The sequence below is a fragment of the Prunus persica genome, chromosome G1 (genome assembly GCF_000346465.2).
Source record: "Prunus persica cultivar Lovell chromosome G1, Prunus_persica_NCBIv2, whole genome shotgun sequence".
NCBI classification, from domain to species: Eukaryota; Viridiplantae; Streptophyta; class Magnoliopsida; order Rosales; family Rosaceae; genus Prunus; species Prunus persica.
The window spans coordinates 28,490,299-28,517,894 of NC_034009.1; the positions used below are offsets into that span (position 1 = coordinate 28,490,299).

Consider the following 27,596-nt stretch of genomic DNA (forward strand, 5'->3'; position numbering starts at 1 on the left):
TGTTCCATTTTTAACTTTTTGTTTTGGGTAAATATAAATTTGTGAAAATTTCAAATGACGACAAAATGATGAACAGGGCAGAAGAAATTTCACAACATCGTTATCAATAGTGTAATGTTCTAAGGCTTCAGAGTGAGTAGGGTACAAACATAAAGATAGAGACTGTTGATTTCTGCACGTTTAATGATCTATCCACATTCTAATGAGTAGGGAAGCTATTCTCAATGTATGGGGAAAAAAGATGAAAAAAATATATTGATGGTCAGTATCTTATACAAGGTCTTTTGCTTGGATTTGTCTAAGCATCTAAGCATCACTTCCATGCCCCTCATCTAGTGGATCAAAGGGTATTTCATGTCGGGGTCTATTGTACTTCTCTCGCAATTGCTTGATCGGGATGAAATCCCCAGCGGCATCCATCCCATGAAAAAAAAGGGAAATTAAGGGAGGTTCAATTGGTCCCCGCAAGGTTAACACCAGACCGGCCAAATTTACCGGGGTATTTTCTCTTTTCCTCAAGGGGACCCCACCTCAAAAAGGGGAAAAAATTGGCTCACAAAAAAAAAAAAAAAAAAAAAAAGGGGGTGTGGGGGGGGGGGGTGTGTGTTTTCTGCTCACCACATCTGGTTCGTCAGGGGCTAAAAGATTCTCCTCAGAAACTGCAGAAAGAGAAGCTGATTACATGGGAAAAGAAACTTAAATCTGAGAAGGAATTGGGTCAAACAGCTGAGTATTACCATATGCCACCAGAAGGTTGGGGTCCGCATGTACATCAACCAAAACCTGACAAATGATAAAGAAGAGATAAAAAGGGATAGAGATAAAAGCAATCATTCAGATAGCATATTATATATCACTCTTGCCATATCATTACTGTTGTTATTGTTGTTATGCTAACTGATTTTAATAGGTCATATCAGAGGCATATGTGGAGGTGCATAGTCATGAAGGGCTCAGATTTCAAACCTGATAAAATGGCTGATTAGAGCCCTGATGCAACTTTTCAACCTCTGCAGTTTCCATCCATGAACTTGATTCACAACAAACGGGATCCATTCCACAAACCACTGCTCGATAGCCTGAAAAAGTAACATAACATAAGATTTATATAACAGAAGCAAGCAGGAAAGCAGGAAAAGAAACAAAGAAACACATAAAATTCAGTTGTACTTATTCCACAATGATTCTTCCAAGCTGCTACTTTTTATACAGACTCTTCAATGCTTTTGCAATGAATTGCCTAGCAATCGCTCAAATTCATAAAAGTCAACTACCTAAACATGCTCCCAAAGTCTACAACTGAGAAGCATTCCTTTTACAGACTACTTAACATACCAAATTTTTTATGCCTCACTCTCTGTCCCAAACGAAACGAATAATTTGCATTTTCATGTGCCAAAGCTTTTGCGGATGCAGCCAGTGATTCTGCCTCCAGTTCAGATATTGAATCCCGTAGCTTGGCTGCTAACACATAATTCTCACTCTCAATTGCCTTCTGCAAGTCTGCACTGTAAGAAAAGACAAAGAAGCAGTCCACTTTAATGTTTAGTTGACCCCATATGCCAAAAGAATTGAAGGGTCGAATCGAAAGACAGTAGAAGGAAGCAACATATAAATTGCACCTTTCTCACTGAATTAAAACCTTAATTAGATAAAATATGGCAAAAATTGGGGCGTACCGTAAGCGAATGATACTTATAGCCTTATCTTGAGCTTCACTCTTGAGAGACGATCCCCTTTTTGCCTCTTGCTGCCTAATAACCTCAGCTTCAACCTTACAAAAAGAACGCTTATTAGGCAAGCTGGAATTCATTTCATTCTCCATTTATGCAGATGCTTAGACATGTTGGTATGGAACACAACACCCCAAAAGATTACATGCCAACGATCCTTTTCAAAGGCCAAGAAATCAGCTAGCATAGATCGTGTTCACAAAATTTTCTGGTTTTTGTAATGTTATTAAAAGTAATCTGAAGTTTCGTCAGTGTGATTCATAGAAAGCTAGGAACACTAAACCTGCATTAAAAATTGAGACTGTTTCTCAAGATTTTGTTAAGGCCTAAAAGGCCTTCCTTCGTATTCTTTGCCTTTTGTTTTTGGAGCTCAAAGACTGTTAATGTAGAAAAATTGAAATTTCAAAACAAGCCATGCCAGACCTGGTTAGCATATCGCTTAAAATCAGGATGAGAGACCTAACCTCAGTCAGCTTGTTTCTTAGTTGTTGTGCAATATCATACTGTTCCGTGTTCAAAGCATACTGCCATCGCATCCCCAAAAAAGCAAATTCTTGTTAGCCAAACAAAATTGAGAGAAATGCCATACCCTAATATAAAATTTAAACAGTGAAAGGAATCCCATCGGACCTGAACTCGAGTTGCCAGGTCCAGCTGGAAAAAGAATATCAAAATATCCTCATTAGCAGCCTCGCTTTGCTCTGAGCGTGCATTCAACCCCTGATCACCCCTTTTAAACAGCCACCCAGCTTCCACCCTCACGTTCCTTTGTTTTAACATATTGGGGTTACCTCTTAAGACTAAGCTTTGATGACACAGATGCCAGATACCATGCCCTTCAATAACAGAGCTTATCTGGGTTTTCGTCATTAGTTTGAAATGCTTCCTCCACGAAGGCATTGATCCACAGAAGGCACCATTGCGGGACGTAGTTAGAGCGTTCAGTAACAGACCTTGCACCATTTTGCTTTCTGAGCAATTAGATACCCTTTACAAAATACTACCTTTCTTCTTCCACACTTGTATTCAGAAATATCAGCATCTACAATGTTCAATAAGTCCTATTAAAATCGTAAACGTTATACTTGAACCAAATCTCTAACAACAAATCTTTCAAGCATGCAACACCAAGAAATAAACTACTGGGCATGTGAAACAAACACAACTGCAAAATGAGTTTTGACTCAAACTAACACATTTTGGTCCAATATTCAACTTCCAAGTACACAAAACGGAAGTGAAAATAATCACATATACCCAGTTGAAGACCCTTATCAAAAGCTTATCTTTCTGTAAATTATCCCATTAAATCCTCATTAATTGGGTCTAAAATTACCAGAGCAATTCTAAAAGCAAACCAAATCGATTAGCTCGAGCCTTTCCCGTGAAATAGAATTCACAGTGAAGAACATGAGAGTATGTAAGATGAGAGCTCACCGGAGAGTAGCCACAGAAAGCAAAGAAGAAGCAAACTTGGTTGGGTTCGTCTTCGTCTGCCAGATTTTATATAAACAATTTCCAAAATGTATAAATTAGTGTGTGGAACGGTTTCAAGCTGAGTCGCGCCTTCGTCTGCGTCGCGGATTACGATACGAACTGTGTTTCTCTGGAAAATAAGCTGACAAGTGTAACCACTAGACTTGGAGAACCAAGAGGAGAAATATCTGAAAACTTTTTTTTTACTCAATAGTAAATTTTTATATTTATTTTTGCTTAATTAATTAATAGATTTTATATTAATTGTATGACATTTTTTCTGAGTTTTTCATCGCTTAAACTTGAAATTCTTTTTACAAATGGTTTTTGAGAAATTGAGCAACTATTTTTTTTCATTTTCTTTGTAATAAGTTTCCCCCCTGTCATAGTGTCATGGCACTTTGAGAAATTTTTAATTTAGGTTTTTTTGGGGAAAAAGAAAAAGAAGGTTGGCAGAAAACAGGAAAGCCTGAGCACCGTATACAAAAGATTGCACGGTAACTGGTTGATTTGCAGGCTACAAAAATGCACAAGCAACTTCCTTGAAATTGTTTTTCAGAAAAAGCTCAAACCAACTTACATTTTATTGATAACTTGTCCAAGATAATACAAGAAAGAATATTAATATTTATTAATTTTCATCTTTAGATACAAACAGATCATTGCTTCAGAAAATAGAAGAAAAAAACTGTTTAAAAAAAATTGAACTTTTTTCTACACGAGACAAAATCAACTCCCATCTAACTATAAGATATAAGAAAAGAAAATATAATCAAGAAATCACAAGCCATGGATCTCCTTCAGTGTGTGCCCGATGGAACCGTGTGTGATGCTATGGTCGATGATACACATACTTTGTTCTTGGGTCCACAATAAGACCCTTCCCACCATTGACTTCTAAATCGTGCCTGCATTGATTATGGTCACCAAAATCATCAGAATCAAACCTCTGTTTACATTTTATTACAATCATTGCATACTGGGAAATTTGGAATTTTAAATCGAAGTTGCTATAAAAATTGGAGTGGGGTAAGTGGGGGAAGGAACATAGAAACTCAACTGGAACACAAAGTCAGGGATGGTCAACTGCTCACGAGGAACATATCTGAAGAGCTGCAGTAATCTATCTACATATACCACTTTCTTCCAGACCTAGAAACAAAAGTTAGAATGACATTCACTTGAAGCAGGCATTGTAAGTGATATGAAGTCTTAATGAATAACAATCACAAAGAAAGTTAGGCATACCAAATTGTCCACAAACAATTGCAGAGCAAATATTGCAGCCTTCAGTCCAAAAGTTGGGTGAAGGACATATATTGCCTATATAAAGAAGATAAAGATCAGAGAGATGAAGGCAGATATATAATTGCTGAAGTACTCGGACAAACTCAGTGGTACCTACATGCAGATTACGTTGGTGTTTACGACCAAGTATTTGTTGTACTCTTCTCATCCACCCCAAGTCTGGCTGACTGCAAAACATGCAGAAAATGAAACAAAACGAGTTACAGATATTTACATATAAGCTTTTCAGGTACAGTTTTATCACTTCACTTGTATTCAAAGTTAGAAATTAAACTCCACCCGACCAGTTCACATGGAGCGGAAGTATAGATTAGAATAAAAAGGCTCATTTTTTCCTTATGTTTTTATTCTTTTGGGTGAACGACCCTTAGAATTGTTTCAAGCTTTGCAAACTTAACTATGAAGAACTTACAGCTGTAAAGATGCTGCAGAATGGAAGTATACAATAGTATAAGGCTTCTGTATTATAGGTTCAAACTCCTGTAAATCAATAAACAAGATAGATAACTGAGTACCAAGAACCATAACTACCACAGATACAAAAGCTCCATCATATATGCAGAGTAACACAAATTTTAATGTTGTACTACCTTAACAACATAGTGTATAAATCGTTCTAGATCAAGACATCGTAAAAGAAAATGTGCCCCCACAACTACCATTACAGGACGACCCTCGCTGTCAACCCCACCTCGGTAACTGAAAAACATAGAAAAAATAGACATTAAGTTTAATATAAACTGCAACACAAGACACTTATTAACACCCTTCCCTTCTGCTCCACATGATTTCAAGACAAATTATAATAATAATTAAAATTTATAAATCTCATAGAAGGGTTCATAACATTTTTTGATTCAACCACCATTAGGTAGCAACATATCAACATTTGTATTGTTTTAACAACACAAAACCACCTACTGTTCTTTGTGTATGAGATATGAAAACAACTAACCGAAGAGCTACTAATAACAAGGGAAAATTAGAATGCAAAGCACTTTATAAATTAGTAGCTGTCCAGGAGTGAAAATTACAACCTGAAGACTCCACAACTGCCAATGAGTTAAAGATGAAAGAGTTATAAAGCTTACACAATTTTCATTTCTGCAATTTCAGAAAGATGAAGAGAATTTGCTTTAGCAAGGTATCTTGAATGAAGTGAGTATTCTTCAGCAGCAGACAATGGAGGTCCACCAAGGTCACCAAACCCAAGCATTTTAGCACAATTCCATCCACCTTGTGCTTGAGCAGTTTTCTCCCATTGCTCCTTGCGTCTCTGATCTGGATCTTTTATTAAGGACATGAAAGCAGGATCCAGAAATGAATCCAAATATGATGAATTCCTATATAACAGCCCTTCAGCGTGTCAGTTAATGATTTAAACCAAAACAGCTAATGATAGTGTTATATCTAGCAAAAGGAACCATAAGCTTGATACCAACAACAACAAAGAACATAATTGCACAGCACATGTATGAACACATTGATATTTGTACATGGAATTCTTCAACAGCTTTCTGCAGTGAGCATTTTGTAAGCATTTCTCTTGGTATTACTAAAGAAACTGCTCTAATTTTGCTATAAAATGTAAACTACTTCTAATTGAGTCATTGACTAACCTTCTTACCAAGCCGACATCACTCACAGGAAGATCAACTGGAGCCTTAGGAGGCTTTGGAATATTCTTCTTGGGCAAAGGCTTTATTCTGATTTTGCGCTCATCTATAATTGTCTCACCATTTTCATCACCTACATCTGCAGGAAGCTTCGACATGGCAACCTCCTCTTCAAGTTTGTCTCGGGGAAAGTAAAGCGGAAGCAATCTAAATTGGAAAAAGGTGAAGGGGAATGAGACAGTAAAACTAAGAATTGATTTTATAAGTGTAAATCATGGTTGAAGTATCACAATTCACATGTATTCCATAAATAAATAGCTATATTTATTAACCTTTTGTATATCTCTGTATCAGTTGATGTGGTGGTGCAAAAAACAACAGCTGCGATTTTATCTTTCTGCTTCTCCAGAAATCGCCGCACAGTCCCTGAACATAAGCACACATAGATGAGGCGGAGAATAAAGGATGAAAGAAATACATTCAATCTTCCAAAAACATAATTATCCACGAGCAATTAAAACGTGGATGCATATAAATGAATAGAAATTTGAGTGATCCAGCATTCATACAAATAGGCATGCATATTGTATGTATCAATTCTGAAACATGTAAGAAAATAACTCACTTATTGCTACATGGGCAGCTGGCTCCCGAGGGTAGTTCTTAGCCTCTGTATATATACAGCCCATTGCAATGCTACAATTATGTTGGTCAAGCAAAGTAAGCTCCACACTTTAAAAGGAACAGAACAAAAGGGAAAGAAAAGAGAAGCACAATAAATTAAAATACTAAGAAGAAAAATGCACCTTTGCAGTCCATTTTCAATGAGAAGTTCAAGGCAAGAACGATAGCAGTGGCTCAGAGCATTTTCTGCAGCAGTATGGTATTTCACTGCATACTTAGGACCAACAGTATGGATAACTCTCCTGGATAAATGCACAAGGAAAGAAACATAATTCACTTAGGCAAGAATGTTGTCTGCAGCGTGAATGCACGCTGAGCTTTCTATATGAAAACAGCATTAATATACCCACCTAGCTGGGAGGTCGTACGCTTTAGTAACCTTTGCCATTCCTGTTCTACATCCACCCTGCCAACAATCAAAGGTAAATCAAATCAGTTGAATCTTGATATTAATCAATTATGACAGAACACCAGCCAGAAAGCTTTAATTAATGGTTCACATAAAATATACATAACCTATGACATTGAAAATATTTGTAGTATCCTATTCAACATCTTCAATTTTACACATAAATCTGTATTTACACGGCATTTCAAACATCAAGGACAGTATGTCCGAAGACAACATTCTAGTGCTAATAAGTAAACACAAAATAATTCAGTACATCAATGGCTAAAAAACAATGAATAACTAGCATACCAGTGCTGCACATTCTTCTGCAAGACCAGGTCCAGCTGCAGCATGCAAACCAGGGCTGCAATGTGCTTCATCCATGTTCTGTAAGTTGTCCAATTGAAAAGAATGTCAGACTAGTAGAATTTGTAAGCCCCATGTCTCTATTGACAATGTAACCAGGTTTAAATATCATGAAGTTTCTCATTCCCAGTAATCCACATGTACAATGTTCTGTCAAGGATTTATCATCATAATCTAGTGCTCACCTCATTTGTAGAATTCACGACAGCATCAACTTCCAGATTCCATGGGTTCCCTCTCCACAGATATATCTTTGAATTAATTTCATGGTCAACGGGAAATCTTGAGACTATCCAACTGCTACTGCTCTCCCCTCCAGATTGAGAAGTTAAAGGGTCAGGAAAATATTTATTTGAAAACGAAGGATCTTCATTGTCATATTCCAAGGAAGAACGATGATCTGCATTGCTCCATCGAGGAACTTGATCCAAACTCACAACACAATCCCCACTATCAGTTGGAGATCCACCCCGGGTTGCAGTGGTGGCCGTGGCCACAGTCCGGTACATTTTTGTGACTCTGAATTACAGTCACAGTCCCGTAGCCAAAAGCACTACTATCTATACACCAGAACTTTCAAAATTCAAGCTTCAACTCCCACATGAATCTACAATGCTAACCCAAACTAATCACACAGAATTCCCCTGAAATCAGCCATGCGACAATCACATTAATCACATCTCTATACAAATAAGATCATGATTTTCAACAAAGCTACACAATTTATCCAAGAAATGAACTTTCATATAACCCACGAAAACCCTTACCTGAGTTTCCCAATTACAATTCCGCGCCTAATCTCAACCAAATAATCACCTTTTCTTCTTCCTTCTTTCGTTTATCTTGGCTAAGAAACCCAAATTCAAATTTTCTGCACAAGCAAGCTCTTACAGAGCCTCAGGAACAAATTAAGAGCAGCTCAATTTCTTAGCAATTCTCGTTTGGTAATTGAGGAACTGTAGGAGAACGAAATGAATTCAATTCTCCATTACATGGAACCAAGGGGCCTGGATATCTAACCCTAGTCTGAAATTTTCGGAGCAAATGAAAATCAAATAAAAAAAGGAAGAAAATCCTAAAATTCGTGGAGGAAGGGAAAGAGAGGAAGCACCTGTGAGGAGAGAGAGAGAGAGAGAGAGAGAGAGAGAGAGAGACAGCTATTATTGCTGGGCTCGCTGAGCTTGCAAAGGACATTTCATTTGGGTTCTGCCCAGGAATAGGAATAGATTATAGGATACACACAAATTATTAGCTAGTATTTTTATATTCTTTTATTGGACTCCCTTTTCATTTCGTATTTTTGTCTTTTGTCTTGATTGACTTGGAATATCGGAAGCACCCTTTCATCTTTCCTAAAATTCCAGAGCCGCCATTCTTATATTTAAAAATGAAAATAATTATTTTCTTTTGGTTGAATTAAATTATCAACTTAAATCTTTGTTTAGGCTTAAGTAAACAAATTTTGGCGGATTAATTATCCTTTGGTAATTCTTTTTCAAAACCAATTTGTGTGACATGACATGTATATTCTTAATATATATTTTAATGTTTCCCCGGGTGTGCGATTTTGATGCAAAAGTAGCAGATCGACATCAATATGCATAGAAATCATAAGTTTAATTGTCCGGTTCTGCCTTTGGAATTTTGTTAATTAAGATGGTAAACCTTCAGTTACATTTTTTTGTTTAAATTTTCAATAATTTTTTCATTTAGTCTCTTCACTCTTGTATATATATATTGGATGCATCAAATATAGGTGTGACATGTGTAATGTGATGAGGGTTACGCGAATAAAAGTTGTATTAGCGGAATTATGAATTTTTTTAGCGGATGTGTAATTTTGAAAGTTTAAAAGTTTTATAATTAAAAAAAAATTGACAACCAAATATCCTTATAATTCAAACAAGAAGAGTCTTAAGCTTATGATCATGACTAATTGACTATAATATATCAATTAATATAGAAATAAATATCAAATCATCAATTAATCTAATGAAAATTAATATCAAATGATTAATTAAATAAGTAAATCATAATGGATTGTACCTTAACTCGTGCGTCGTGCAACCTCTTTTTCCTGGCATTTGCTACTGATCATATGAATACAACAAAGATAGCCAAATAAAATATAAAATAAAAAATAAAAGAAAAAGAAAAAGAAAATAAAAGATTATTTTAAAATAAATAAATAAATAAAAATTGACGTTTGCTCAAGATTTTTAAAAAAAAGCATCATACTTACTTTGGAGTTGTGCAATTGGTGTTTGTTCCTTAAAGAAAAAAGTTTGCTCAAAATTGGTGTTAATCCTTAATAAAGATAACTCCTCCCAATCCCACATAAATAAGGAATTGTGCAATGTAAGAGTTTCCTTTTTTTTTTTTTAAAAAAAAAAAATTTGTTTTAAAAAAGACTAGCCTCTATGCACGGGCTTTCGCGCCTGCGAGAGGCTTTTTTTTAAAAAAATTTAAATTTATTTTAGAATTAAAAAAGATAATGGATAGTTGTGTTCCATAAAAATAGGATCAATTATCTGAATTTTTTTTTAATTTTAATTTTTTTAATACGAAAAATTGTGAATTTACCATATTATCCTCATTTAATTAATAATTTCAATTCTTAATGTTTGCATTAACCAAGGGCATTTTTTGGTATTTTGAATGTTTCACCATTCTCTGCCTTTTGCTTTATATATACTAGCCTCTCTGCACGCGCTTCCGCGCTTGCGAGAGGTTTTTTAAAATAAAAATAAGTAAATTTATTTTAGAATTAAAAAAGATAATGGGTAGTTGTGTTCCATAAAAATAGGATCCATTATCTGCTTTTTCTTTTTCTTTTAATTTTTTTAAATATGAAAAAGTGTGAATTTACCATATTATCCTCATTTAATTAATAATTTGAATTCTTAATGTTTGCATTAACCAAGGGCATTTTCTGGTATTTTGAATGTTTCACCATTCTCTGCCTTTTGCTTTATATATATAGAAGAAGAACAAAATCTTGTTAAAAGACCTTTTTTTAATAGCCTTTTATCATGTTTTAAGTAGCCCATATCAGAGCTTGTTAAAGCCCACATTCAGTTTGCTTTTAAATTTATTTTTTTTGAATCAAGAATGACGTTGATTTGGCCAGGATGTTTTAAAAAAAATAGGCGCCAACAACAACCCAACCCAGGAAACCTTGGTTTTGGTTGAGTCAATTCGTCAAACAAGTTGAGTGCACCACCCAACCTCACCAAAGGGGCAATATGTAGCGGCTGTAGAAATTTTTCCAGCGATGGGAGGTGCAGCTGTACCTCCTTGTGCCTTAATAGGTTCGCCACTCAAATAGTAGGATTTTCTAATAATGAAATTATAGTTGAAGTGCTTAAGAGCATTTAGGCTATACTCGACGTCATAGGTTCGATTCTCCTTTTCCCAATATCCTTGTATCAAATTGTGAACTGATTGTCACAATGTATGCTCCTAGAATTCATGATCATTATATGTATTCATATTACGAAGGCACGTATCAGGGTCTTAAAATGGAAAAAACAAATCTAAGGACTAGGAAATTAAGCTTGAAACAAAGCAAAACCAGGGTCTCTCGGTCAATCCTTGACACCAGCCTTCTCCTTCAACATAGCAATGAACTTGTCTTTCTCGTCAGGTGACATTCCCTCTGTCGAGCAATCTCCAACTCCCCACTCTGCCCCACGTATGCAGTACTTGTCTTGAATTTCTTTACTATTCCTGAACATTTCCAAGTTCATATAACATTAGAAACTAACTGATACATGAAAATCATGCAGAAACAGAATATATATATATATATATATGTACATATATTTTGATAATGTTTCCTAACAACTTTATTTTATAGCGTAAATGGTTGTCTAATATGGTATCAAAACTTCGGTAACAATAAGCGCATAAGGAGACAGCCAAGAAATTACTTTTCTTTGTTCAGCTTGGATTTTTCTAGTAGCCCCTTGAGCAATGGAGTTGATTTGAATCTTGCATCATTGTCAGCATACTTCTTCTGGTTTTCTTCTGCAAGAATGAAACAACATTTTCATCAATCTTGTTCGATGTGCTCCAGTTGAAAAATGAATGTTATCAGCTGTGAGTGAGGACCCAACCATTGAAGCGCTTAAGAAAGTCGACTTGAGGCAACTCAGGACCAGGAATTGATTCTATCCCGGTCGATCCTGATAGAAATCCGGCTTCAGCTGCAACGTCAAATTGCTCACTCAACAAATTTTCATTTTTCTAAACACATAATTACCAAGAAGATTGATGCTTTACTTAAAATATAAATGATAAAACTAATGAAATCTGAAAGTTGGCAAAACGAAGAAGAAAATAAGAAGAAAGCTCATTTTTATTCTTGGGTCTTTCAACTACATACCTGGACCTGAGCAGAGAAGAATGGCTGCTGAAACAGCCAGAGAAACAGAGCCATGAAGAAGACCTCGGCGAGATGGTGAAGGAGAAGACCTTTGACAAGAACTAGAAGAAACAACGACTGTGGCGGGTCTTCTATAGCTCTTAATTTGAACTCTGTTATGAAAGTTACTGGGTTGTTCACAGAAATCCAAATTGGTATATGGAATTTGAAAGGAAGGATGAGAGAGAGCTGAGAATGAAGAAGAGGAAACCATGGTTGTTGTTGGCCCGCCTCAGCCCAAGCCGAACAAGGGGATAACAAGGACGAGCCATATAAATATACCCTTAATATCAGCCACATAAAAAAAAAAAATTAAAAAAAAAAAAAAAAACATCAACTACTTAACACTTTTGGGGGCATAACTTGTAAATTTGTCTGAAGACATAACCCAAAAACAAGAAAACTACTTGTATGAAACTCTCAGATATCTTTCAGGACACATGCCATCCATGCAATATGGTCCAAAAACTCTCAGATATATTTAAGGACTGTTTTGCTTTTATTACTTGGGACAGAGGAGAAACAGAGAGAGCTTGTCAAAATCAGGAGACTTCCATGAAAGGGTATAACAATATTATGCTATTCTTCGATTCAATAATGCTATAAGATGCGTGATAATACTTTCACGTGACATTATTGATCGGATAGCAAAACAATGTTTAACGCAACTAAAATTTTCTCCAAAATCAGGTACGACAATTATTCAACTCAATTATATTTTGATGCTTTGTGGGTCTATAACGTAACAGAACATGTGATCCATGCGAAATGGTCCAAATGAAAGCACACAGAAACTTCAGAAAGTTTGGTTGCTTTTATTATTACCAAAACAGACATAGCAAACTGAGAAAAGTTTTGCCAAAACATTTTTGGTGAAGAGCTACAATACGACATTAATTCTACATAATTAGTTTTTCCTCCACTCGTCAATGAGTCTCTTCAACATTTTCCCACGGCACCCACCAACTTCAGCGGTCTTCTTAGCCTCTTGCTCAATCCTTGCAGCTTGCACTCTCAGAGCTTCACTCTGCATCAGTTCTTTGATCTTATCGCCAATCTCTTCACCGTTGACCACCACCTTGTCATTCTCGCCGCCGCCCCAAGGCCAAGTTTTGGCCCAAAACCCCAGCCCACACTGTGAAATTAGAGATTTTGTTAAGAAGAATAATTCTCAGTTGTTATTGATAGAGCCAAAAGGCTAAGTATTTATAGAGATATTACAAGCTTAACTAGGAAAACTAGGTTATTTGGAGACTACTCCAAATCAATTACAATCAACTAATAAAAGGAAACTAAATAATAATTTAATAACATTCCTAATTTCCAACACTCCCCCTCAAGTTGGAGAGTGGATAGCAAGAACATCCAACTTGCACAAGAGATTGTGAAAGGTGTTACTCCCAAAGGTTGCTGATAAAGAGGCAGTGGTGTCACTGCTGTAGAGGGTGCAGCTGTGTCTCAGCTGTGTCACTGTTGTAATGAAGGCAAATTTGGAGGCAAATGGAGCAGCGGTGTGCTGCTGTAAAGGGGGTTGTTGCTCCTCTCAAATCCGACGATGTATGAGAGTTGTGAGTTGAAGGAAGCAGCACCCAAATAAAGTTGCATCTATCTCCCCATCAAATTTGACACTGATAAATGGTCAAGATTTGAAAGAAGAGAAATTGAAATAATAATAAAGAGACTCAAACATGCCAGTCTCATGGCAGAAACAAATGCAAGAGGGGAATGTGGTAGCATACGGCTGTCTCATGAAGAAAAAACTTCAAAAAAGGAGAACAGTAAGGGAGGAAACCCGGCAAATCATGAACAGAGACAAAGACAAAGATAAGGTGCTCAAACTGAGAAGCGAAAAGGCAACTCAAGAGAGTAGCTGAAGAAGACAGAGACCGGCAGAACAGTCAAATGAAAGGCTCGACGAGCGTTGACGAGGCTCGTGGAGGAAAATAACGGCTCGGTGAGCGGTGACAAGGCTCACGGAGGAAAATAACCAAAGACCGGCAGAACAGTCAAATAAAAGGCTCGACGAGCGTTGACGAGGCTTGTGGAGGAAAATAAGGGCTCGGTGAGCGGTGACAAGGCTCACGGAGGAAATAAACGGCTTAGTGAGCAGTGACGAGGCTCACGAAGGAATCGCAATGAAGACGGCGTGCCTACCGCAAGTGTAGACGACTTAAAAAAATGATGGGTAGGCTCGATGAAGGCCGAAGATGCCGTGGTTGTGGCAAGCGTAGTAGACATCAAAACATGGGCTCAATATCTGATTGCAACAGAGAGCATGACTAGAGATGGCTCAATATGATTTGTATAGAGAGCAATACTTGTATGAAAAACATAAGGAAATTGCAGCGCCAAAGAAGGGTGCGACTGTTGGTTTAGTTAGATGTAGGAACTGTGGGATGGTATGGCTTTGGTAGCGGGAATAAAATATTGATCATTGAGGAGAGGGTGAATAAGACGACTATACAAGATGAATACCCATCATGGGTGAGGGATGAAAAGCGCCAACGACTCTCAATTTGGCAAAAGATTTCAAAGATTAGCAACTAGGGTTGTGAAACATCGGATTGTGAAGAAAATAAGGTTTGTAAAAAAAATTTCAAGAGACGCCCTAGAATCGGTGCTCTGATACCATGTGAAGTTAGAGATTTTGTTAAGAAGAATAATTCTCAGTTGTTATTGATAGAGCCAAAAGGCTAAGTATTTATAGAGATATTACAAGCTTAACTAGGAAAACTAGGTTACTTGGAGACTACTCCAAATCAATTACAATCAACTAATAAAAGGAAACTAAATAATAATTTAATAACATTCCTAATTTCCAACACACACCTCTCTACCACCTCTGCATTGATCTTTTGATCGCTCTGCTGTGGCCAAGCCAGAACTCTAACGCCATGCCATGCAGCCTCAACCACCGAGTTCCAGCCACAATGGCTCACAAAACCACCCACTGCTCTGTGACCCAAGATTTCTCCTTGCTCCACCCAGCTTTTCACTACCAACCCCCTGCCCTTCAGTTTCTCCACAAGGTCATGCCCAATTACTAAATTGCCCTCTTCTTCTTCCTCTGGCTCAACCAGCTTCTCCTTCACCACCCACAAGAACCTAAACCCGCTTTTGACCAGCCCATCACCCACCTCTCTGATTTGGTCTCCTGACAGGGCCGTCCTGCTTCCGAAGCTCACATTAACCACTGACCCATCATGTTGATCATCAAGCCAGTTTCTCAGTTGGTCGCGGTCATCATCTCCTTGCAGCTTCTCAAACTCACAGGGCACAAAAGGCCCAACGGGAAAAACTGGGGGCAACCCAAACCCATCATTGAAAGTTACTTTTCCACCGTTAAGCGCATGTAATGCCTCTGCTTCTAGCCCTTCAAACGTATTGATCAAAACCCCATTCAAATTTTTGAGCTTTGGACCGTCCTCTAAGAATATATTACTAAAAAGACTGTCCCTGATAAGAAGCAATGGAGACACAGACGATCTGGGTATTGGCGGGCAAATTCCTGGGATTTCAAGAACATCACCAAATTGAATTATGGGGTTGTTTATGTTAGAGAGGCAAGGCAAAGGCAAGGCAAGGTTTGTTACTATTTACGTGAATAGTAGCAGCCCTCGTCTTTTTTGTAATCCATGATGAGGATGATTCTTGAACTATGCCTATAAAAGGGAGGTCCCTACGCTATTCGGCTCTTGAATCTCTTTCTTGATGGGGTAGAATAATATTGAGAGTGATTAGCCGTTAGCATAGACACCTCCCTTTTATAGGCATAGTTTAAGAATCCTCCTCATCATGGATTACTTATACTCCTTTAACCAAAAGGATTAGTTATCTCAATCATTTAAAATAGGAAATCTTAAGCACTTGTATTTATCTGAAACAGTCATATATCAAGCCTTAAATTAAATCGATCCATGTAATCCTAATTGACATTGGACTAATTAACCTTAAGTGATTAGAAGACCATCTTTAGAGTTTGTATTAGAATGCAAGGATTACATTCTCCCACTTGGTCAAATAATCACTAAAGAACAATGTCAATTACTGTAAGGCCTTGTGGAATACAGTTCGATTTTATTTCCTCATCAAGCCACTTGTCAACAGTGAAAATGATAATGAGTTATCAAGACTGAGCAAGGAAACTTCCATGAAGTCTTTACAACTACAGTTATCAAATCCAATGTCACATAAGGCTGCCATCAAGATTGAAATCATAGAATAATCAAGCTAACCAAATTGACATAACTGCTATGATCATTCTTTTAGTCCGACTTATAGGATTGTTCAAGATCCTTTATTTTACACCAAGTAAAAGACATCACTGTTATGAATGCAATACTTTAAACAGTTAACCTTAAGCTAGCAACAAAACATTCAATGTTAATTACATTCAAATAACAAAAATAATTTATGCATAATAAATTGACCAAACAAAATAAGCAAAAACATCAAAATCAATACTTTCAACTCTTTAAATGCGTTTTTGGAAGGTTAAACGACCTCAGATGGCCAAAAACCACCATATATCACGGCAAAGCCGTGAATTTGATTTCTGGCTTCATTCCCTTTTCAAAAAGGTATCATTCACCTCAATCAGAGCTCGGACGACAAAACTGCAAATCCCCACTACGCCCTTTTGCTCCCACTGTTTTTATGCATCAAAACCGGATAACACCCCCATACTAGTTACATGCCTCTTGAAAACATTATTTGGTAGCCCTTTATTGAATGGATCTGCTAGATTGGACTCTGTATTAATATAATCCATGGCAATGCTTCCTTCACTGATCTTTTCTTTCACTGACAAGAACTTTAGCGATAGAGGCTTCCTTCTGATTGACCTTTTGTTCCCTTTTGCAAACAATATGGCTGAATTATTATCATTCCAAATATGAATAGGCTTCTCAATTGTTCCCAAAATATTCAGGCTAGTTAGAAAATTCTTCAGCCAAATAGCCTGACATGTTGCTTCATAACAAGCTATGAACTCTGCCTGCATAGTTGAGGTGGTCACAATGGACTGCTTAACACTTTTCCAAGAAACTACAGCTCCTCCAAATAGAAAAACAAAACCTGAAGTGGATTTTAAGTCATCTACACACCCTGCAAAATCAGCATCTGCATAGCCAACCAATTCTAAGCTCTCATTCCTTTTGTAAACTATCTTGAAATTCTTTGTCCTCTACAAGTATCTCATGATTTTCTTCCCTGCAACCCAATGAGCCTGTCCTGAATTTGATTGAAACCTCCCTAATACATTTAAAGGGAAGGCTAGATCAAGCATTGTGCAGACTTGAGCATACATAAGGCTCCCAACCAATGAAGCATAAGGCTTATCTGCCATCTCCAACTTCTCTTGATCTGTTTTTGGCGCTTGTTCACGACTGAACTTATCTCCTTTGTTAACAGGCACATCATCGCCTACACATTCCATCATATTGAATCTTTTGAGTATTTTCTCAATGTACCCCTTTTGTGAAAGTCCTAATAAGCCTATAGGAATGTAGTTTTGACATCCATCTGGTAAAGATGCAGGTCAAAATGTGCAACCAACGCCATAATTACTCTCAATGAGTCTTTAGTGGATACTGGTGAGAAAGTTTCTGTATAATCAATGCCCTCTTGTTGTGTGTACCTCTTTGCAACCAGCCTAGCTTTGTACCTGTCTATTGCCCCTTTCGAGTCCCTTTTAGTCTTATAAACCCATTTGCAGCCTATAGGTTTACATCCTTGAGGTAAAACTTCTAATTCCCAAACACCATTCTTTCTCATTGACTCTAACTCAGATTTCATTGCAGCCAACCACCTTTCATTGTCTTCACCCATTATGGCTTGCTTGAAATTCTCAGGATCATCCTTTCCAAGTATGTCATGCTCAGATTCTTGTAGATATACATAGAAATCCGGCAATGCAGATCTTCTTGCTCTTTTTGACCTTCTCAACTCCATATCCTGCATATTTTGGTCTGTGCCTTGAATGTCATTATTATTTTGCACAGGTAGATTCAAAATTCCTGCTTGAACTGTGTCTGGAATGTCATTATTGTCTTGCACAGGTGGATTCATAATTTCTGTTTGAACTATGTCTGGAATGTCATTATTGTTTTGCACATGTGGATTCAAAATTTCTATTTGAACTGTGTCTTCTTCCATATTGTCATGGTTTTTATAGTTTGTCTCAACTGCAGGTATTATAACAATGCCTTTACTTGTCTCAGATCCAGCATTGTTATCAATCTCCATTGATTCTTCATCAAAATCTAAAACTCTATCTTCTATTTCATCAGATCCATTTTCCATGAAAACTACTCTTTGAGTCTCAACAAATCTTGTAGTGTTCTTTGGACAATAGAACCTATACCCTTTGGATCCTTCAGGATAACTAATAAAGAAACAGCTCATAGTTCTTGAGTCTAGTTTCTTTTCCACAGGGTTGTAGAGTTTTGCCTCTGCTTTGCAACCCCAAACCTTTAAGTGGTTTAAGCTTGGTTTCCTTTTATTCCAAATTTCGAAAGGGATTTTGTCAACACTTTTTGTTGGAACTCTATTCAAGATATAGTTTGCAGTCTTCAAGGCTTCTCCTCACAGGAAAATAGAGAGATTGGTACAGCACATCATGCTTCTTACCATGTCTTTTAAAGTCCTATTCCTCATCTCAGAAACTCCATTGTGTTAAGGTGTACCTGGATTGGTATACTGAGCTATTATACCTTCTTCCTGGAGATATCTTGCAAAAGGACCTGGATTTCTTCCAGCTTTATCAAATCTGCCATAATATTCTCCACCTCTGTCTGACCTTATCACTTTGATTTTAAGTTCCAATTGTTTTTCCACCTCAGCTTTATAGATTTTGAACATATCTAGGGCTTCTGATTTTTCTTTTATTAAATAGATATGTCCATATCTTGAGTGATCTTCTGTGAAGGTGATAAAATACTTGTATCCTTCATGTGTTGGATTTGGAAAAGGACCACAAATATCAGTGTGAATTAATTCCAACAAATTTTCACTTCTTACTGCTCCTTTCTTCTTTAAGGTGGTTAGTTTTCCTTTTATGCATTCAACACAGTTTTCATCCAACTCATTAAAGTCAAGTGGTGCTAACACAGATTCTTTGCATAGGGTGTTCAATCTTTCTTTTGAAATATGGCCAAGTCTTTTGTGCCAAATTTTTGTAGATGTTTGATTCTTACGTTTTGTGCTTGTAATGTTCATAACCATTTGAGGAGTCTTGCAGTTTAACTGAAACATATTGCCAACAAGAATTCCATTTCCAACTAACTCTTTATTATTGAAAATTGAAATACCAAATTCATCAAAACTCAAAGTGAGCTTTGATATTACAAGCCTAGCAACTGAAATAAGGTTCCTTGTCATAGAAGGAACATATACTACATCCACCAAATCCAAAACAAAACCAGAATCTAATTAAATCCTAACTGCTCCAATGAACTCTACTTGTACTTTGACTCCATTTCCTATGAACACCTTCACCTCATCCTTGTTTGGTGGTCTCTTGGTTAGGAACCCCTGTAAAGAATTAGCAACATGTATTGAAGCACCACTGTCTAACCACCAAGTATCAGTTGAAACATCAATCAAATTTGATTCAAAACAGACCAAAGTGTTTTCAATCTTACCTTCATTTTTGCCTTTGTTCTTCTGCTTTTCTAACCACCTCTGGTACCTTGTGCAGTTTCTTTTCATGTGTCCAAATTTTCTGCAGAAATAGCATTTTAATCCAGTTGGCTTTTCCTCTTTCATCTTGGTATTTTCCTTATCTTTCTTTTCTGCAAAATTTCCCTTCTTTTCTTTGAACTGTTTGACACGATAATCTTGTACCATATTCACAGTTTTCTGACCTCTTTCCATGATGATATTATTTTCTTCTTGAACACTTATTGTTATGAGATCATTCAATGTCCAACTTTCCTTTTGAGCTACATAAGAACTCTTGAGAGTTTTGAATTCTTTTGGTAGATAAATACAAGTGCTTAAGATTTCCTATTTTAAATGGATTGAGATAACTAATCCTTTTGGTTAAAGGAGTTTAAGTAATCCATGATGAGGAGGATTCTTAAACTATGCCTATAAAAGGGAGGTCCCTATGCTAACGGCTAATCACTCTCAATATTATTCTACCCCATCAAGAAAGAGATTCAAGAGCCGGATAACATAGAGAAACAACCCTACAGCAAATCTGCCTATAACAGTGAACCAGTCAAGAATACAATGTCGGATCAAGGTATGTGTTTTAAGTAAATAAACCTAATAAAGTCTTATAGTTTCCACCCAAAGGGCAAGGGCAATTACTATTTACTTTAATTTATTTTTTATTTTTCATATTTTAACCATTAATTTTGGTGTGGGAAGTGAAGAAAATGACTAAGTATTTATTTAAATAAAAAAAATCTGAAATTTTTGTATTTTTTTAGATTTTTTTAATTTTTATAATTGCTGACGTCATCAATGACGTCAGCAAACCTAGGCAACAACCCATGCAAGATTTGTCTTTAGGCCTGCACAGGCTTGTGGAGCCCACCAGCTACCTAGCCTTGCTGTTGCGCGCTGGAGCCATTTGCTGGACCTAGCCCCTCTCATGCCAGGGAAAAATGGGAGCGTTGGAGGTGCTCTTAGCAGGTGTCGATGTAGATGCGACCAAATTGTGGTAAGATGCAAAGAGAGAGAACAGTTTGGCTGAGGTGATGAAGAGAATGTAAGCAGGGAGGTGATAAGGGAGGCTTTGGATGACGGGAAGAACATGGGCTATTAAACTGACGTCGTAGATGAGAGCATCGAGAGGTGGTGTTGGAGCAGGATTTCTTTCAATAAAAAATAACTCCACAGGTTCTTAATTGAAGTCCACATGCTTCCTTGGTTGAAAGAGTCCGGATTACGTTTCCGAGGTGGAACGGTGGAAATGGGATGAGTACCTACAAAAGTCACTCTGATGCTCAAGTCAGTGTTTGTGCAACGTACTCTTACTGTTCAATTGAATTTCTCGTCCCTTTGCTGGAGGTCTAGCCGAGTTTTTATAGTGCTTCGAGTTCTTGGGTTTAGCCCCATTTTCCTAGCTTTGCGCATCACATCCTCCAACTCATGATAATGGGATCATATGAGCGATTTGTGCCTCCCTCGCTCCGCACTTCTCTAGTGGGAGGGAAGTTCGATCATCTCACGTCTTTTAGTTGTGGTATATGGGTTAAGCCATGATACGTGAGATTTGGTCCCTACAGTGCTCCCCTTTTTTTCTTCTCTACACGCTTCACGGGTGGAGATGGAAAAATAATCTAAGTGGGACTTTGGAACATGACATGTCGTTATGATGGGCTCATGGCCGAGCCCAAATAAGCCATATGTTTTCTTTCTTGGGCTTGTTGGTTAAACCCAAAAATATGATTCCTATTGGCCTATCGCCAACCCTTGCATGTTGCTTTCACACCTTGCATGTGAAATATCAAAATACGAATTTTCATGCATGTTGCTAACTTTTCAAGTTTCAACTGTGGACTGTTATCCCCATGTGGAGTATCCAAGTGCAGACAACCAATCCCATGCGCAAGTGGACCTTTTTCTTTATTTTGGATTTCTGCACCTCTGCCGATCCGGTGGGCCCATGCGCATTTTCCTCTTTGCTAACCGACCCCAGTTGGGGTGCCCTTGGCTTGAAGCTTTTGCCGATCCGGTGGGCCCTATGATCCTTGCTTTCTCTTTGCTAGCCGATCCCAACCCCAATTGGGGTGCGCTTGGTTTTGAGCTTTTGCCAATCCGGTAGGCCCCATGCCTCTTGGTTTCTCTTTTTTACTGATCCCAACCCAAGTTGGGGTGCGCTTGGTTTTGAGCTTTTGCCAATCCGGTGGGTCCCATGCCTCTTGGTTTCTCTTTGCCAGCCGATCTCAACCCTAGTTGAGGTGCACTTGGTTTTGAGCTTTTGCCAATTCGGTGGGCTCCATGCTCCATGCTTTCTCTTTCCTAGCCGATCCCAAATTGATTAGGGTGTGCCTGGTTTTAAGCTTTTGCCGATCCGGTGGGTCCCATGCCTTTTGGTTTCTCTTTGCTAGCCGATCCCAACCCCAGTTGGGATGCGCTTGGTTTTGAGCTTTTGCCAATCCGGTGGGCCCCATGCTCCTTGCTTTCTCTTTCCTAGCTGATCCCAACAGGTTGGTCTTGGTTTTGAGCTTTTGCTAATTCAGTAGGCCCATGCTCCTAGCCGATCCCCACAGACGGCGCCAACTGTTGGAGCTTGATTTCTTTCAAGAAGAAATACCTCCACGGGTTCTTAACTGAAGTCCGCACACTTCCTTGGTTGAAAGAGAACTCTGAATTATGTTCCCGAAGTCAAACTTTGGAAATGGGGTGAGTACCTACAAAAGTCACTCCAACGCTCAAGTCAGTGTTTGTGCAACGTTCTCTTAGTGTTCAATTGAATTTCTCATCCCTTTTGCTGGGGGTCTAGACTGGTTTTTGTAGTCCTTCAAGTTCTTGGGTTTAGCCTCACTTCCCTAGCTTTGCGCATCCCGTCCTCCACCTCATGGTAATGGGATCAGATGAGCTATTTGTGCCTCCCTAGCTCCACAGTTCTCTAGTGGGAGGGAAGTTCGATCATTCCACATCTTTTAGTTGTGGCATATGGGTTAAGCCATGATACTTGAGATTTGGTCCCCACAGGTGGAGACAGAGAGGAAAGCAGAGGAGGGAGAAGGTGAGCAGAGAGACGAATGGCTTCGAACTTGAGCCAAAATGGGTCAGTGGAGTTGACAATGGAATGGTCCAAAGGAAAAAGATGAAAGTCCATTTGAGTGACTCGGTTAGGGAAAGCTGAAAGGAAATGAGAGATGAGAGAAGACTCGGCTAAGGACACAGTTGGGTGGGTGGTGATGAGGGCCAGTTTCAGTAGGGGCAGTGGTTTCAGGCAAGCAATAATGCGACAAGTTGTAGAAAAGGTGTCAAATGGCCCATGCCAGCGTTGGAAAAAAGAACGACATGAGTTTCGGGGGTTCAGAGAAGGCTGCCGGAGCCTGCTGTCATCTTGGGAGGGAGGTGTGATTTGTTGGGAAAAATTGGCTCACCTAAAAGATGCAAAGAAGTTGAGTTTGGAGCAAAGCAAGGACTTCTCTCCATGTGCTTTGCTTCTCCATTTCAATTCAAGTCATTTATGAACTCTAAGAGCATCTCCAATAAACTCTCTATTCTCTCATCCCTAGCTATTTTGGCTAAAAAGAAGAAAAATCATCCTCCAGTAGACTCTCTACTTGGTTCTCTATTTTGGAGAACCAACTTTTGGCTCTCTACATCTAGCAAGGAGGAGAGATAATTTGGTTAGGAGGAGAGAGAAAAAGAGAGAGAGAGAGAGAGAGAGAGAGAGAGAGAGAGAGAGAGAGAGAGACATTTGGGAGGTTAGTGGGATTGGGTTTCTACTTTTTTTAAAAAAATATATTGGATTTGCAAGAGAAAGAGAAAATAAAAAAAAAAAATTTAAGATTAGTCAAAATAGAAAACATTGCTGGAGGAAATATCTTTTATGTGGTTTGCTATATAGCTTTCTAGCTATTTTAGCTAAAATTTGGCTAAAATTCGGAGACTCTCCTGGAGATGCTCAGTTGTGGAAGCAAATATTTTAGCATCCAATCAAGAGACACCACGTGGACAAAAAGAATATCTCTTAGGTCAAATTAATTAAGTCATTTATTTGACAAGATAATTGACACCAAAAATAAGGATATTATTGTTGAAGCCCAAAAGGTCACGACAAGCCCAAAAATTTTTAAAGCCCAATATGACGTACGAAATAAGGGATAAATTGGTCATGTATTTTAATTCTAATTATATTTTCGAGAATTAATTTGACAAAATAAATATGTACGCAAACTTTTATAAAAATTCTAATAGCATCCATGTCATGCCAAAAACTTATTCCTTTAATTTCAAAATGTCACTAAGCTTGATCACAAGAGGCACAACCCACTGCAACACATGCCCAAACATTCTAAGCACATGCCAAATTACTCCATGCAAGGCTAATACATTTTTCTTATGACAATCACCTACCAAGCTCACATGAACCCAAGTCATGTGGTTTACGAGGCTTGCACGAGGGGTTGGGGTGTGGAAGGTTACGGAAGTCCACAAGGGCCACGAAAGCTCTTGGATAATGAAGACTTTGGGCTAGCTACTTAGGAGCACCAAAGTCTAAGCTCATTACTTGGAGTTCTCCAATGTAGGTGAGCAAATGAGATATTCTTCAAGTACTCCTTATTACCTGCTGGAAACAAGCCAATTCTCCAATGTTGACTTGTTTCATGGTCCCCCTACTCTTTGGCTCTAGGTAAGGTGGCTAAAAGTTGGATGTGCAGCTGGAGGAAGCTTCCTCCTGAGTTCAAAGGTTGATCCACACCAACATTATAAAGAGGAACTGATGCAAGAAAGCCTAGTAGCTGAGAGCCAATGAGTAAGAGAGAAAACCAAGTGTGAGAGAGTTCACAAGTGCATCAAAGTGTTGAAAAAGGGGTGTGAGAGAAACTGATTGTGAGGGTAGTGTTCTAAAGGGTTTTTATTGGTAAACCAAAGTTGTAACCTATATTCATTAGGAAATTTCTTAGGGAAATCATCAAAGAGGATGTAGACAAATTACTGAACCTCTAAAAATTCTTGTGTCCTTTGTGCTTAATTATTTTCTGTGTGTGTGTATGTGTTTGACACATCCATTTTGTGTTTGTCTAAAGTCCATCAACAATAAGATCATTGGGAGTTTTCTGCACAACATGGTTATGGTGATTGCTAAAACAGAGAGCCTGAACTTGCTTTAAATCGAAATTAGAAAATGCCAAACAACGATATCTTCGAGGTACATTCACTGAAACTAAAATTCAAAACAGTCTGCATGCCACAAAGCCTTGGTTGAAAAGTAAAAAGAAAAACTCCTATTTTCTCTTTGCTCCTATTGGTCATTGACGGTGGCATTTTAAACATCACAAGTGCAACTTCTGCCTTAGACAAGTTTTACAGTTTTAGTGCAAAAGAATCATCCTTCGCGCATGGCCTTAGCAGCATCAATCAATAATGGTCTGAATTCTTTTGAAGCTCGACCAAGCACTGTGTATCCTTCCTTGTCTTCCACATCAACATCTGCTCCGTGCCTTATTAGAAGGAGAGAAACCTGTCACCAACATAAATTAATTTAACAGAGATTTGAGAAAACCTTGACTTATGCTTTCCGCTGCTACACTAGACCAGAAGTTAATACAAAGTTCTTCCCATGTCAACTTGCTAACCAAATTGATAACATAGAAATGCAACATGCCTCATATATCACAAGCCATCCAGCTTTAGTGGACAGATTAAGCACTCATTCAACAGGCTCTAAAAAGCTCATATATTCCAATCAAGTTAATAATTAAAGAAAAGAAAAATGAAATACTATAAATTACAGCCAAATATTCATTTACTAAGACCTCTTTCCCAAACTATTTATTTCATTCCTACAACTAGAACCAGAAATGCTCGATCCCAATTAGCTTATTCGAGCGAGCATGAGTTTATATCCAAAATGCAATAAAAGTGCAATCAATAATGTAATTCTTTAACTAAGCACCCAAACCTACCTCTTGGTTATAGCAAATCACTGCACTCATAAGAGGAGTCTGACCCAATCTATCAACAGCGTCAACCTCTGCGCCTTCCTCAATTAAAAGTTCACACAACTGTGATTTCGCAGTGCTAGCTGCCCGGTGCAATGGGGTGCAACCAACCTAACCGCAACACATACCATATAATTAGAATCCAACAATTACAAGAAATTAAAAGAACATGTGAACATGATATCAACACATGGTGCTCATGAAAATGGATATACACTGAAAGTAAAGTTCCCCAGATAAAACACTATTGTTTGAAGTTACAGACCTTGTCTTTCAGATTAACCTTTGCCCCATGTGAGATCAAAATTTGAGCAATCTCCAACCATCCCTTGCTGGCAGCATAATGAAGGGCAGAGCGACCCCCACCATTTTTCAAATTAACATCAGCTCCTGTTAAGAACAATAAATCAGAACACTGAGATTCCAATTAAACCACTGGTCAAAATTTACCATTCACAAAGCCTAACATTGCCTAACCAAACACACAGAGCCAAGTGCTAAAAACGACATAAAGCAGAAACTAGGAATGACACCTTTACCTTTGCTTAGCAACAGCTCAACTATTCCAGAATTCCCAATGCTGGCAGCAGAATGAAGCGGTGACCATCCATCTTCATCCACACTGTTTATCACATTTTTTGATTCATCAGCAGCTAGTAGTACCTTCACCACCTGCCTCCACAGATAGCCACAAAATCATCAACCTTAAAGCGAGAGCATTAAAATTGAAGCAAATTGAGGATACTTCACAAATTTTATTTTCAATTCAAACTGAGAGCAAACAGAAAACATAAGACAGCAAATTTCCTATTATTTTCCTATAGTTTCTGGGCAACCAAATGGGATACGGAGGAATGTGAAAGAAGACGGACCTCAGAGTTACTCGAAGAGACGGCGACGTGGAGGACGGAGCGGGCGTCATCGTTTCTGAGAGACAAAGCTTCGGCAAGCTGCTTTTGACAGAGCGATTTGAACACCGAAGCATCACCAGCCTCAGCGGCTTTAAACAAGTCTTCGGCTTTGGGTTGCTGCTCGGATGAGTTGGGAGGATCGATCTCCATGTCCATGGCGAGCTGTACGGAACAAGGTCGGAGTTAGGGTTTTGGCGAATTTCAATTCTTCCCGGGTTTTTTCGTGCTGGACAAGTCGCGACTTACTGGTGATAGTGGACGGTAGTCCCACTGTACGGTGGTATTGTGGATATGCTTGTGTGCCACTCCGAGATTGATCTGTCCGGTATATAACCTAAGAAATTTAAAAAACAAATACATAAAAAAAAATACATGGAACAAAAACTAAATTTAATTTAGTGGTATTTTTCTTCTCATTATGAAAAACTATGTTTTAGATGTGAACAAATAATTATACTAAATATATTGAGAAGTTCCAAAATATATGATGCATGTAAACAAGGTGTCCCAAAGGGGTGACCTGAGAACACAAAATGCATTAGTTATGCTAATACTATTAATATAGCAACTAATGCCTTGTGTGTTCTCAGGCATCACACCTTTGGGGTGACCATCTGTTATATGATATGGAATTAACGAGCAATGTTTGAGAAGGAGCACTAGGTTCTTGTGTTACTTACTTGTAAGTCGCTCTTGATTTTATAAGGGTTGAGTCTTGCATTAATTAAAACCTTCATGTGTCACAATGTGGTCATTTTGGCGGCATCATAGAATGTCGTCATGTACAGATATTAGATAGATAGAAAAAGCTTTGGCTCCTTTCCCCTTATGAAAACAATACACATCGAGAAATGACAACACTCTATCCAACCAACAACTTTCTCTTTGCAATGGCGTTCGTGCCCTTAAAATTGAGAGAAACAAGGGTCTTTTTTGTAATTTCTCCAACCCTGAGCCCAGAAAAACAAACAAATTACAAGTATGGCAGCCCAATTCACAAGTAAGCCCAGGATTGACAACTCAAACTCAAATCATTGCCCTTTGC

At 38.1% G+C, this 27,596-nt stretch overlaps 5 protein-coding genes across 7 annotated transcripts; all 5 read right to left on the minus strand.

The window, feature by feature from the left end:
- On the minus strand, positions 143-3,349 carry LOC18790986 (clp protease adapter protein ClpF, chloroplastic). The gene is made up of 9 exons (XM_020558928.1): positions 3,171-3,349; positions 2,364-2,775; positions 2,198-2,257; positions 1,680-1,774; positions 1,336-1,508; positions 967-1,079; positions 738-783; positions 620-659; positions 143-463 (listed from the first exon to the last, which is right to left on the minus strand). The coding sequence occupies exons 2-9, from the start codon at positions 2,694-2,696 to the stop codon at positions 307-309; spliced, it is 1,017 nt and encodes a 338-aa protein (XP_020414517.1). The 5' UTR covers positions 2,697-2,775; positions 3,171-3,349; the 3' UTR covers positions 143-306.
- Positions 3,758-8,818, minus strand: LOC18789087 (protein GDAP2 homolog). Of its 2 annotated transcripts, none has more exons than XM_020558922.1 (15): positions 8,342-8,818; positions 7,760-8,218; positions 7,518-7,595; positions 7,168-7,223; positions 6,940-7,059; positions 6,759-6,829; positions 6,466-6,559; positions 6,137-6,340; positions 5,609-5,860; positions 5,108-5,216; positions 4,930-4,997; positions 4,615-4,684; positions 4,458-4,532; positions 4,270-4,352; positions 3,758-4,117 (listed from the first exon to the last, which is right to left on the minus strand). In XM_020558922.1, the coding sequence occupies exons 2-15, from the start codon at positions 8,081-8,083 to the stop codon at positions 4,042-4,044; spliced, it is 1,680 nt and encodes a 559-aa protein (XP_020414511.1). In that variant the 5' UTR covers positions 8,084-8,218; positions 8,342-8,818; the 3' UTR covers positions 3,758-4,041. The 2 variants fall into 2 exon arrangements, with proteins under 2 accessions (XP_020414511.1, XP_007225559.1); XM_007225497.2 differs by having other exon boundaries at positions 4,270-4,361; positions 8,342-8,816.
- Positions 10,988-12,264, minus strand: LOC18791945. The gene is made up of 4 exons (XM_007225833.2): positions 11,962-12,264; positions 11,693-11,782; positions 11,507-11,603; positions 10,988-11,303 (listed from the first exon to the last, which is right to left on the minus strand). Exons 1-4 carry the CDS (start codon positions 12,212-12,214, stop codon positions 11,162-11,164), a joined length of 582 nt encoding a protein of 193 aa, XP_007225895.1. The 5' UTR covers positions 12,215-12,264; the 3' UTR covers positions 10,988-11,161.
- Positions 12,908-17,437, minus strand: LOC18792255 (UDP-glycosyltransferase 13). Its single transcript, XM_020556613.1, has 4 exons — positions 17,297-17,437; positions 16,687-17,185; positions 14,841-15,508; positions 12,908-13,135 (listed from the first exon to the last, which is right to left on the minus strand). The coding sequence occupies exons 1-4, from the start codon at positions 17,435-17,437 to the stop codon at positions 12,908-12,910; spliced, it is 1,536 nt and encodes a 511-aa protein (XP_020412202.1).
- LOC18792781 (26S proteasome non-ATPase regulatory subunit 10) lies at positions 24,775-27,537 on the minus strand. 2 transcript variants are annotated; one of them, XM_020564230.1, is made up of 7 exons: positions 27,151-27,188; positions 26,798-26,885; positions 26,513-26,713; positions 26,180-26,312; positions 25,906-26,030; positions 25,605-25,751; positions 24,775-25,159 (listed from the first exon to the last, which is right to left on the minus strand). In XM_020564230.1, exons 3-7 carry the CDS (start codon positions 26,705-26,707, stop codon positions 25,025-25,027), a joined length of 735 nt encoding a protein of 244 aa, XP_020419819.1. In that variant the 5' UTR covers positions 26,708-26,713; positions 26,798-26,885; positions 27,151-27,188; the 3' UTR covers positions 24,775-25,024. The 2 variants fall into 2 exon arrangements, with proteins under 2 accessions (XP_020419819.1, XP_007223775.2); XM_007223713.2 differs by lacking the exon at positions 27,151-27,188 and adding an exon at positions 27,232-27,537 and having other exon boundaries at positions 24,778-25,159.